A 12,002-nucleotide genomic window follows, 5' to 3' on the forward strand; every position below is an offset into this window, starting at 1 on the left:
TTTTACATCAGGGCCGTAGCTGTAAACAGAAGTTCCTTATTTTTAAGGAAGATCAAAAACATTTCAGAATTCAGACTTGATAAGTTTCTTTGTTCTTATTTTGAAATATTTCAAGGCTTATCAAAAGTTGTTGACGGTTTCCTATCTTTGCTTAAATTTTGCTCAGTGTAAAGTCACTCGATATCATACAGGTTTTAAATTTCTTTTTCAGTTAGAATTTCCTATTTGACAAATGCTGGAGGATTAATGAAGAGGCCTATGTTCAGTTTGAATGACATTTGGAAATCGTTCTTGTTTTGCAGTAAGTGTTATCCTCCTGGTTTAGTGCTTGATTTGGTACAGGTTCTGCTTTCTTAAGTGTGCTAAATAATTGGTCAGAGTTGACTGCAAGATGGCATAATGTCACTTTTGGAAACAGTGTAGATCAGCAATTCAAGAATAATGAGAAACAGAACAACTTTGTGGATATATCATTATGCATAATGTGAAATGATGAATTTTGAGTAGGTAAGCTTTTGGCAACTAAATTCTAATCTACATCTCACATTGAATGAATGAGCTTCCCAGAATTAATTTCTTTTTTAATGGAAATTTTTCTCCTTATTCCTTTTCCTTTGTACTGGTTATTATTCTTGGGAATCATTTTTCCTATCTAAGAAACTGCATGGGAGGGTCACACTGTTGATACTTGAAATGTGACAAGCTCAGATAACTTCTTGTGTGTCTTAGGCTGACAGGAAACTGTTTGTTTAATATGGTTGGCAATATTGAGGTATGGTGGCCTGCATGGTATAATTTTTTCATGTGAAGGCATTATGCAAATGCAAAAATCCCTGCATCCTGCCTGGAGCTGCAGTAGCAGAAGAGTTAAACCCTGGGGTTTGGAGCCCGAGGTGTGAATTCTTGTCTCCTTCCAGGCTCACCATTTGGCTGCCCTCCATGGGACCAATTGTAAATCATAACCTGGTGGTTTGACCTGGGAAATTGGAGGCTCCCAGAGGGGAGCTTATACTTGTGACTTTAGGAGTTGGAGAGCTTTACTGTTTGTTGGCCATTTCACCTATAAACCATATAAGGTTATGGTTCAGAACTGGTTTTTCTATATAATCGTGTTTGATTATATATCACCAGCTGTGATCTGCTGGTGCACCTGTGTATGAGCTGACTCATTTACTACCCCTGCACTGTTCTGAGTTTGGGATGCTTGGGATAAGTCAGCAACTTCCAGGGAGGAACGAAGAGCTCAGAAGGTTCTTAAGAGACTGTAGTAAATACTGAAGCCTTTCTTTTTCTGTCCTTATCCTCAAATAACAGAGAGTTCCTCAAACGACAGTGGTGTGCTCCTTCCAAGTAGTCTCTCCTTCAAAGACTTTTTGATCTTGAATACAGATACAGAAACATCCAGAGCACTGAAAGATTCCTGGCACGGGAATAGTTCTGAGAAAGAAATAAATTCTTAACCAGACAGTCGTGTGTTTATTATTGTTGATAGACAGGGCCATGCATTTTCCAAGATTTGTTTTTAATTGGACTATGAGGCAACCAGGGGCTATTTTTAGTTTTAATTTGGAAAATCAGTGAGTATGCAAAGAGGGCTGTTAATGTCCTGTGCTGAAGCACTGATAGTAGAGATGTCCTAACAGTGAGTAGCTGGTGTCACCTTCGTGGCCTGGAGCTGGGGGGAATCAGAGGTTATTTTATGCACACAGCTGTGTGTGTCAGCCCAGGACTGTTCCTGCCCAAGAGCAGCAGGTTCCTTTCCAATGCGTTTCTTTAAAAAATTGCTTTTTGAAGACATGTGTTACAGATTTTATTTAGTTAGATAAACCATTTAGTCGATCAATATTAACCTGAAGGCTTAAGGAAGGTTTAGGATGTAAAGAAGGAAAGAGAATCTCAGGGTAACTTTTTGCCAATTTTTGGAATGGCAACCCATTTCAGCTATGTCTCGCTATCCTGAGCTATGGTGAACTTTTGTCTCAAATTTATGCTCTTGTTTGAATATTCATAACTACCATGCCAGAGAGCCTGCAGAGCTGCTTCTGCTGTAAATGGACCCACTCATGCTCTCTCTTACAGGCTGCATCTGTGCTCCCCTTTTTTTCAGTATCTCTCTATTCCTGTTTTTGTTCATTCATCTCAAATATGCTTCTTTTAGTGCTCTAAGTTCCCTCTTCCCCTCATTTATCTCCTGAAATTTTGCTACTTTGGCTACTTGTTATTATTCTGTCATTCAATCCCTTGTGTGGTACTTGAGAGCATAATCTTCTAACCTAGTTTACATTACACTGTCATTATGAATTATTAATGTTCTAAAATAAAATCTTCAAACCGTAATCTTTGCTGTGGTGAAAGAGCTCTATGTGCTTTTGTTTCCTTCCTGTTCTCCCTGTCCTTTCCTTTCTTCAGACCTTTAGGTCTTTAGAGCAGGGATGTTATTGATCCAGCCGTCTGGGAAAGACTTGCTGCACTTAGAATTGCATTGTCACATCTCTGGGCTGAGATGGGCATTTATTATATAAACACTAAAAAAGCTGCTTTTGGAAGTAATTCTTTTGATTCTCATCAAAGACATGCTGCACAAGTAGAAGTGATAATGTATGTTTGGGTTATAGCTTGCCTGAGAAGGTGAATATTATTTTTTGTACTCTTCATTAAAATTTTGTTTTATTCCTGAGAGTCTCACTTGTGTTTGTGAGCAGAGGAGAAATTCAAAATAGCAGAACAGGTCAAGTGATAATTCTCAGCAAATTTTTAGGGCAAAATCTTCCACTGAAAGACAAAAGGTCCCTACCAGCTTTCTTCCACACTTCATTTAATACAACCGCTTGCCCATTCTGCTTCTGAGAGAGTGGAAGATTCCAGAACCACGAAACGCCCAATTTTCCGAGCGAATCAACGCACAAATATTGACCAGAAGCGTTCCTTTAAAGCCACGAGTGTCTGCACTGCCCTCGCAGGGAACTTGCAGCTACTTGGAGCCAAATGCAGTTGATTGGAGCTGCGCGTGTCTTTGGCATGGAGGAGAGGCCTTGGGGACGTGTCCCGGCCTGCGCCCCACGGCTGAGCGCGCAGCCTGGGCCGCCGCCGGGATGGATCCCGGAGCCGCGACGGATCCCGGAGCCGGGACCTGCCGCCTCTGCAGCCTCCCCCTCCGCGTCCCCAGCAAGGACAGCTGCAGGCTGGGCCGCAGGACGCCGCACTCGCTGCTCTACATCGTGCTCTTGTGAGTGCCCTGCCTTTGGAGCTGCGCCGGCCTGCAGGGAGGGCTTGGTGTGCGCGCCTCACCTGCGCTCTGCCCGCTGGTGTGTTTGTTCAGGAGCCTCTGTGGGGTACTGAGCACTGCGGCCAGCTGGAAATAGCATTGGCTTTTCTTGCTGGCTGCATTTTAATAGGTGGCACAGAAAATGGTTTTCTTAAAAATATTTTTTAATATTGTATACATTTGTGCTTAAATTTTAATTTTTTTCCCTTTCTGTAATCTCTAAAATCTCTATAGTGCTACATCTCCTAATAAAAATTTGAAAGAAAAGAAAAGAAAGTGAATACAAGATGGAAATTCCCATTTATTAACACCTTCTCTTTCTCTTTTCTATCTGAGATGGCTTAAAAGTTCATTGGTGAGGTGGGTTATGAAAGTAATTTATTTAAAAACCAAGCAATTTTGTTATAAATTTTTGTTTCTAGCTGCATTATTTAGATTTATTTGTGTCATTTTTAATGTTACAGTAGAGTGTAGTAAGATAAAGCATTGCAAATGGATAAATTTTAGTTTTAGTATTTATGAATGTTTCTCTGGAGACTGCAGAAATCATTATGAGTTCCATATCTGTCCATTCTGTACTTTATTTCAAAGCTGAGAATTCAGTTTGAGTCAATTTATCTTAATTTATTAAATCTGCCTCTGTGTTCTAACACTTATGTCTCCACTTATATATAGGTAGACACATTAAAGTCATATATAAAATAAATGTCTTCATTCAAGACCTTCTAAATAATATGTGTATTTTAGGAAGCCTTGGTTTTGTAATGAACCACCTTTGTGGGTTTCTCAGAATTACAGTAGAACAGTTGATAGAGTTGTATAGTTATTTAGAACTGTATAGTTATTTGGAGTTGTAGTTATTTAGAAATCTGTGGTCCAGGCTTGTTCTTATGTTGGATCTCTTTGTATGTTATATATTTTTCTGAGGCTCACAACCTGGAGTAGTTTGTTTGTCTGACAGTTGATGATATCACAGTTTTCCCAGACTTTAAGACTAAAAGCTAAGCTTTTGCTGTGAAGATTCATAGTATTCCAGAGGAATGGCTAAAATAGGGGCCAATTTATCTTAAAAATGCATATCCAAATAAGGATGTAATTCTGCCTTTAAAACTAGATAAACTTTTTCTCCTTTTTTTGTGTGTATGTCTGTCTGCTAGCACCCCTGATGTTTCCCAAGCATGGTTTTGATTTCTCATGTCTCTTTTGTACCATGCTTATTTTGTAAAGTCTATTCTTATCCCATGCTCTAACTTCATTAAGAATTTATGCTTGAAAATGTAAAATTCATCCTCTTCGTCTGTTCATTACATTAGCATTCCCCTTGCTCCCAGAATAACTCTTCTTAGCCAACATCCTACAAAATAAGCTTTTTGTCTCAGAAAAGCCATGGTAAATGCAAGGGCTTTACAATATCCTTAACATTTCAGCTGAGCCCAAGTGTGTTAACCAGGGAAAGAGGAAACGAGTTGTGGAGTGGAACGTCCTGCACTGGAGATTTGGGTTGGAGCAAACAACCTGAATTATACTGAGAAACAAATCAGATGCCAGGGCTTGTTTTGGAGTTCAGGCTTGATTTGGTCTTCAGGGTAATGCACTGTGAAACAGGTGACAGCTCTTCCTGCTTGCTGCTCACCAGTGTGCCCTGAGCCTGGGGGCACCATGGTGATCCTTGGCACGGGCTGCTGCCCTGGGATGTGCTGGGGGTCTATGGTCCTGCACAGATGAGGGGAACCCTTTTTGCTTTTGTGAGCTGGTAATTGAGAGCTGAGTAACTCAAAGCCCTCTAATTCATTCACTGAAATACAGCTCAGTTCCCTCCCTTTGTTGTTTGCTTTGTTCATTTTACCTTAATGACTTGCCTGTTGTCTTGGTTTAGTTTTATCCATCCTTTCTTCTTCAGTCCTCACTCCCTATGAAGACACAAAGTCTGCCAGCCACCTTTCCTGCTGCTCTTACCCTAATTTCTCCTTTAGGCTCTGCACTGTTGCTTCTCTGTTAATGACATAGTTTTGTTGGAGTGGTTATGGATCCTGTCTGTCAAGGACTGTGTGTTACAGCTCCTTGGGATATGTACAAACCCCGTGTTACAGGAATTAGCAGTAGCCTGGTGGTGTTACTCAAGTGCAGGGAGTCAGAGGTGGAAAAACTGCAAAGAGCTGAAGTGCTGTACTTAATCATGGAGAGGCTGCAGCAGGCTGGAGTGGCAGGAGAAGAGATTAAGCTGTCTTCCTGTTTGCAAATCCAGTTGCACAGTGAATTCATTAAGACTGTATTACAGGTTAAAAAGGAAGTTTTAAGTGCTTTGGGATGAATAATACATGACAAAGATGAGGAAATGCTATGGTGGCAAGAGGAGGTTCAGTCTGTGTTTTTCCTTTGGATAAATTTTGGCTGGTGAAGAGGAGGAAGAACTTTTGGAGGAAGATGTTTGGGCTACAGCAGCACTCTGTGATGCTGTATTTTCTGCAAGTGCTACTGAATGTCCTTAACTACATTTTGGATAAAGTGTTAGAAGACTTCTGTGTAAACAGGAAGTGACATTTTCAGATCTGATATTCAGTATTGTTGTTTTTCAAATAACATTTCTCAATTTTTATGGCATTTGAATCACATATGGAGGTTACATTTGATTAAATTGGACAACTGACATTTGAATCACACATGAAGAAGACTGGGCTAGGGAAAGAATGCAAGATCCAGTAACTTATTTAAAGAGGATAATTGACCTTTCCATGGCATCTGAACCCAATTGTCAAGTCTGTGAGTTTGAAATTATGTTAGACTTATGTTATATTGGAATAGCTGAACGTCTTGCTAGTGTTGCTTGGGAAGGATAGTGTTGCATGGAACATGAACATACTAATAAGTGATATTTTTGTAAATAAAAATACAGAGAAAGAATATTTCTTATTAAATATTTATAGGATTTGGGGCACAATTAACTCGGTATTTTAGCACTGCTCACTTATCACTTATTTAGTAGTGTCTTCACTTAAAAGATTGTGATGATGGAGCTGTAGTTGGCATCCTCTATATCTGAGTGACTACAATTTTGTGAGGGTTGTTTTAGACTGAAATCAGAGCAATTACTTGTGCTTAACTGTGCAGTGATATTGTAGTGCATTAGATAGCATTTCAGGCTGTCCTCTAGGATGGCAACCCCTGTTAGTTCAGTAACTGTGCACAATTAAAGTTACATGAGGAGCTGGCAGCTTCCATGCAGGTGCAGTGCCTGATAGCTGCTTCAGTGAATGTTTCTGATCCTTTGAATCATTAACTAGTGCAATCACTAGGCTGTTCCCTGCTTAGGGAATACACACCAGAAGGAAGTTTAGTTGTTCTTCAGCCCCAAAACCCTTGGCCACAGCTTGAGTCTCACACAGATACATCTTAGGGAGCCCTTTTATACAGAGGTAGCAGCTGAAATCCTTGGGAGCCACTGTAGTAAAAGACTATGGCTCTTTAGATCTTGGGTGGTGGCTTGGTGATTTCTGCCCCAAAAGGGAGAAATCTGTGGTTTTGTAACTTAGTAAATGATAGAAAAGTTAACCTTGAAGATGCGTCCAAGCTGATGTTTTCTGTCAGACTGTTGCTTGGGAGTCTCGCGATTGCAGGCGGCTCAAAGACAGTCTGTTCTTCATTTGCTTAGGTCACTGTTCAAATAATAATGATGCCCCAAATAGCTCAACACACATCTCCCATGTCATTTTTTTTAAAGGAACCTTCCTTTTTTTGTTTTTTTAAGCATAAATGAAGAACTTTTTCCTCTCCCTCTCTTGCAAGACCAGTTTCCTGCTGAGGTTTTTACACGTTGCACAATTTTCAGTGTACGGTGACACAGAGTGGGTATCTTCACCTGTGTTAACTTATGCTCACTTACAATGGAATAATTTTCTGTGCTTATTGGGCATACAATTTAAAGTTTAAAATCAGTCAATATGCTGTTCATAGAGATGGAAGGTATCTACTTATGTTGTGACTTCTCCAAAGAATTTGGCTTTGCTAGCAAAATGGTTTTAATTTCTGCGTATTTCTAGTGAATAATTTGTGTATTTCAGTCTAATGACTGAAAAAATATGTCCCAAGTATCATGTTTTTATGTGAAGCTTAATATAATGTAAGCATGCAGGTGATGGTGTAATTAGCAAGAGGTATGTTTTTCCCAGTGGCATTTTAACTGGTTTCCATTATAAGTTTTCCTTTACCACAGTGTAACTTGTGAAATTCATCTTAATTTGAAAACTACTGCACTATTACATGGTTCATCCTGGTTTAAGTGTTTAAAAATATAATCAGTACTTTGTGGAAACTTTTCCTGATGCATAGTCAACTTAAAATGTAATCAGTCACAGGAGTTTTGATCTTTGGGATATTCTTTTTCAAAATTACCTCATTGATCTGCTTGGTACCGCTTCAGACTTTTCAGGGAGTTCGGCTTACTTCTGAAATGACAGATTTTATTTAAAAGATGATGATCTTATACCAAGGAAATTTATTTAATGATAAATGTAGCTGCTATAAAAAAGTCCAGAAAGCAATGGGTTTCATGTGGACTGTTTGCCTAATTGCATTCTCATTTAATGTCAGGCTTAATTAATGTCCTGCGTTGGTAATGGTAAAGATGAGAAATAGGGAAAGTCGTTGACACTGACTATTTATAACTGTCCAGTGGATGCAGTGTCATTAGGAGGGCTCTGGAAACTGTACATTTGGTTGACAGAGAAATACTCCATCATCACAGGAGCTGCTGAAATGTTCTGCAGGTGGTCTTTTCAGAGGACAAGTTGGGCATAAAGAAGGGAAGGTGCATTAGGAAGATTGATGGAGACTAAATATCCTGAAAGGCGAGTGAGAGAATGTTGCAAAGGAAGAGGTTTCTTCAGGCTTGGAATAATTCAGGGCCTGGAATTCACAAAGAGATGTTAATGTTATTATGAGTTAAATAAAATAGAAAACTCATCTTGTAACCTATTTGTGTGAGTGTGTTGTTGACATGTTCTCTTATATACAGATATGGTATATTTTTGAATCAGTGAGAAGTTTCTGTCCAAATTTTCCAAAATGTTTTGCTGATTGTGCAGAGACAGTAAAACAGTTCCTTCAAAGGATTTCATTTGTCATTGTAGGTGTGAGAAAATCCTTATGCTTCCTGTATTTGTTGCTACTAAAGACAATTCTGCAAATGTTGACACTGTCATATTTTAAGACACGACTTATTTTAAAAGCTTTTTGACAGTTTGGTTCTTCTGTTTTTCTAGCAAAAGCAAGTGCTTTTGCATCTCCAAGTGTGGTGTCTTCCCATTTTTTTGGGTACTCTGAATTTCTTGGGAATCTCTGGGTTCCAAAATGAATGCTTTGCAGGTGCTGATTTGCAGGATTAGAGTCTGTGACTTCCATGTGGAACAGGCATTTTGAAAAGCAGGAATATAAAGTGTTAAAAGAAATTTCTGCTGGTTTTGAACCAGTGTTACGTAATTCTCAAAGTGCTTTTTGCAGTTCTTGGGTAAAAGCTCTGCAGAATTGTGTTAAATAGCAAGATGGTGAATGGATGGGTTTCTGATGATAGCAAACACCCCATCTCCTTCCCTGCTTGGGGTGCCCTGTGTTCCCCAGGAGCAGCAGGGGATGGACGGGGTTTAGCTGGATTAACATTGCTGTAGGGCTGTCAGTCACTGATGCCCATGGAGAAATGTTCTCCTAAAATGGCTTCTCCTTTTTGTGTCCTTCCTGCAAGAGATGTGAAAGTGCTGCTGCTGAGTACAGTGATAATGAATGATATGTCTTCAACTACTGATTTTCAATCATTTTTGTAAAAAGCGTGACTAATACAGATTTAGGGGTGTTAGCTGATTGTGATCTTATTTGCTAACTATAAGCAGTCAGGAATTTATTTCTACTGTGATAGGTTTATTTTGTTAGTTAACTGAACACTTTTATTCCACCATTATTGCTCATGAATTTCAATTCATGTTTTAGCTGACAGAGTAAAATTTTCATACCTTTTCAAAACCAGGGTTTATTGGAATTGGAAGGTCACATAATATCCTGAATATAATTCCAAAATGCTAGTGTTCAGTTTCTACTTGATTGGTATATGGTATTATGTGGACACAAAAATTAGTGTGTTTATTCTTTCTCATCAGTAGTAGACAGTGGCAGAGTTTGGTTCAATTGCACTCTAAATTAACTTTGTGAAATCAAACCACTATGTGATGTATATTAACTTTTAAAAATGTTTAAAAACACTAGAAAAGATGGTTGTGTTTTGCAGAGTCTAAAAATCACATTTGCCTGTTTGGAATTCCAGATGGAAGGGAATACTTTGCTCAACCAGACACTGTGATTCTTGATTAATGTGTGTATTAAAAATATGTAATTATTTAATGGAAAATTATGAAGACCATCTAATTCTTCCATGAGATTCTGCAGAAAGCTGAAGTCAATCTAGTGGGATTTCTTTCTCCCAGACATTTTTGTGTATTTTTTAGGGCTATATTGTGCTTGGAAGGCTGTGCCAGCTGTTGATTGTCATCTTTCTCATGACTGTGATAAAAAGCCACTCAAGAAGGCTGAAATATGAGAACGTCATTAGCTTTCTTACTGGCAGAAGTGCTTAAAGAAGCCACAATAAAAAGAAAATAGATTGCATACTGAAATTTAAAAAAAAAAAAAAAGGCAGCTCCAGTGAGGTTTTGTTTAGACCCAAGAAAAAGCAAAAACATGGCAAGAAGGTTCTACAGGCATGAAGGGGAATAGTGAACTTGTGGCTAATGTGCAATGGGGGTGTGTGGGAAACGTCTGATGTGCATCACACGAGTCCTGTTTGTGTTTTGTTGTCAAAATTCAGCTGGTTGAGTTGGTTTTGGGCACCAGGTGCCACGTAGGAGTTTATGTTTACTGTGACTGACGAGGATCTGGTGTGGCTGAATTCAGGGGGAGAATGGATTTCTGTTTTTAAACTGATCTTAGGAGGCATTAGAAGCTTTTTTTTTTTTAATTAAAAATCCACCTGGGTTACTGAAGATGAAAGATGGGATTTGTTTAAAGGTGGAAGATTAATTAAGAATAATAAGCAAAATGCCCCATATGTGCCTCATGTAGTTAGGAAAAGAAGAGCCACCATGTCAGAATAAAAACACAAACTAGGCAGGCAGTGGTGCTTTCTGTGCACACACAGCTTAAACCCCCCTGTGTTATTCAGGATTGCAAACAGTGCCCAGTTACGATTTTGAAAATACTGAAAATATTTTGCTTGTAATTAGATGAACACAGAGAGATGTATAGAAAGCATGTATGCTGTGCATTCAGCAAACTCCAGGTTTAAAGTGTATTAGGAAGAGAATAAATATCTCGTTTTGCACTGCCTCCTAAGGTGGAGGGAGGGAGGCAGGGATGGAGCAGGGAGAAAACAGAGGCAGTGGAAACAGCAGCAATATGTACGCTTGCCTGCCTGTCTCACATTAATGGAACAGCTTGCAAGGTCTACAGGGAATTTGCATTGGCTCTGTCACTGGTATTATTTAGTTCCTTATTTATTGCTAGTGGCTTGATTGTGCTGTATTTTCCCAGCAATGAAAGCTTTTAAAGATCATGTCTGACTCCTTTTGGACAGTGCTGTCCAATTTCTCTCTGCCTGCTACCAGCATGTTGAGACGATCCAAAAGGTAATCTAAGGATTTTCTGAGTTATTCTTACGATGTTTTTCTAAGCTACTTGTTTTAATACTGTTTAATCTTGCTTTTTTTTTCCTGTTTTAACAGATTGAATCATATTCCTAGTACGTTAGATATGATTTCTTAATTTTTGAATGATTTGTAATTGTATTCATTGTAAAAATCATACTGTGCAGATCCACAGTTCGTTCTTTTTAAAGGTATTTATTTAAAGGCATTGTTCCCTCTCATACTATGTGAATATGATAAGGGGTTTGTTTCTGCAAAATGATGGATAGATGCTTACTGGAAGGAAGCTGCTTTATTATTTGAAGCAGCAAAACAATATTATGTTGAAATAGGCAGCAAATGAAAGACTTGAAAATATTTTGACTTATAGCACTTACGGTCTTCACAGAGATATGCATAACCTTAAATTTTAAATAATGCTTAATACATTTAGCATCTTTCTTCTTATTATAGATGTGAATATGTTAATGTAGCAGTTAGTAGGATGAGTGTTTGCATTTACCTTGCTCTCTGGATTTTGATAAAATCCCATTGAAGTGTGTGAACTAATGAATGGTATCAGATCTGATGCTGTACAGGGTTGTCCCTTCAAGACTGGGAAATATCAACATAATTATCACTCATCAGGTGCTCTGTGAAGCTTAGCATTTGTAGCCTGAAAACTTACTGGTAAGACTGGTAGGTAGCTAATCCTGACTAAAGCAGTATATTCAGTTTTATGAGTAAACAGTTGCAGCTGGTACCAGAATTTCGCAGCAGCTGGTTTGTTGATACAGTTAATAATCTGTGTAAGACTCAGAATATAAGCTTTGGCTTAGGTTAAGGGTGAATTTTGTTCATCAGCTATCAGAAATTATATTAATCTTTTTTAGAGGATTATCTTCTTACCAACTAATATTTCAGGGGACTCTTTAATTTTTGTTATTATTCCACATTTGTGATTTAAATTTTATTGAGGTTCTGTTCTGTGCTGCCATCGACTTTTAGAAATCTTAGTGGCAATGAAGAAATATTTTGTAAATAAATAGGAATCTTAGTTGCCAAGAATTGCATTA

The 12,002-nt window shown here is 38.5% G+C and overlaps 1 protein-coding gene across 5 annotated transcripts in view; it reads left to right on the forward strand.

Moving 5' to 3' along the window:
- MAST2 (microtubule associated serine/threonine kinase 2) overlaps positions 1-12,002 on the forward strand; it is a 187,161-nt gene that overhangs the window by 93,500 nt on the left and 81,659 nt on the right. The window contains exon 1 of one of the 5 annotated variants that reach the window (XM_058029790.1): positions 10,846-10,929. The exons of the other annotated variants lie outside the window; for them this stretch is intronic. Within the exon in view, the coding sequence (XP_057885773.1) occupies positions 10,856-10,929 (74 nt within the window). The 5' untranslated portion in view covers positions 10,846-10,855. Of the gene's footprint in view, positions 1-10,845; positions 10,930-12,002 lie in introns of those variants that run through there. 5 annotated transcript variants of the gene reach the window in all.

Source organism: Melospiza georgiana, chromosome 9, assembly GCF_028018845.1.
Source record: "Melospiza georgiana isolate bMelGeo1 chromosome 9, bMelGeo1.pri, whole genome shotgun sequence".
Lineage (NCBI taxonomy): Eukaryota > Metazoa > Chordata > Aves > Passeriformes > Passerellidae > Melospiza > Melospiza georgiana.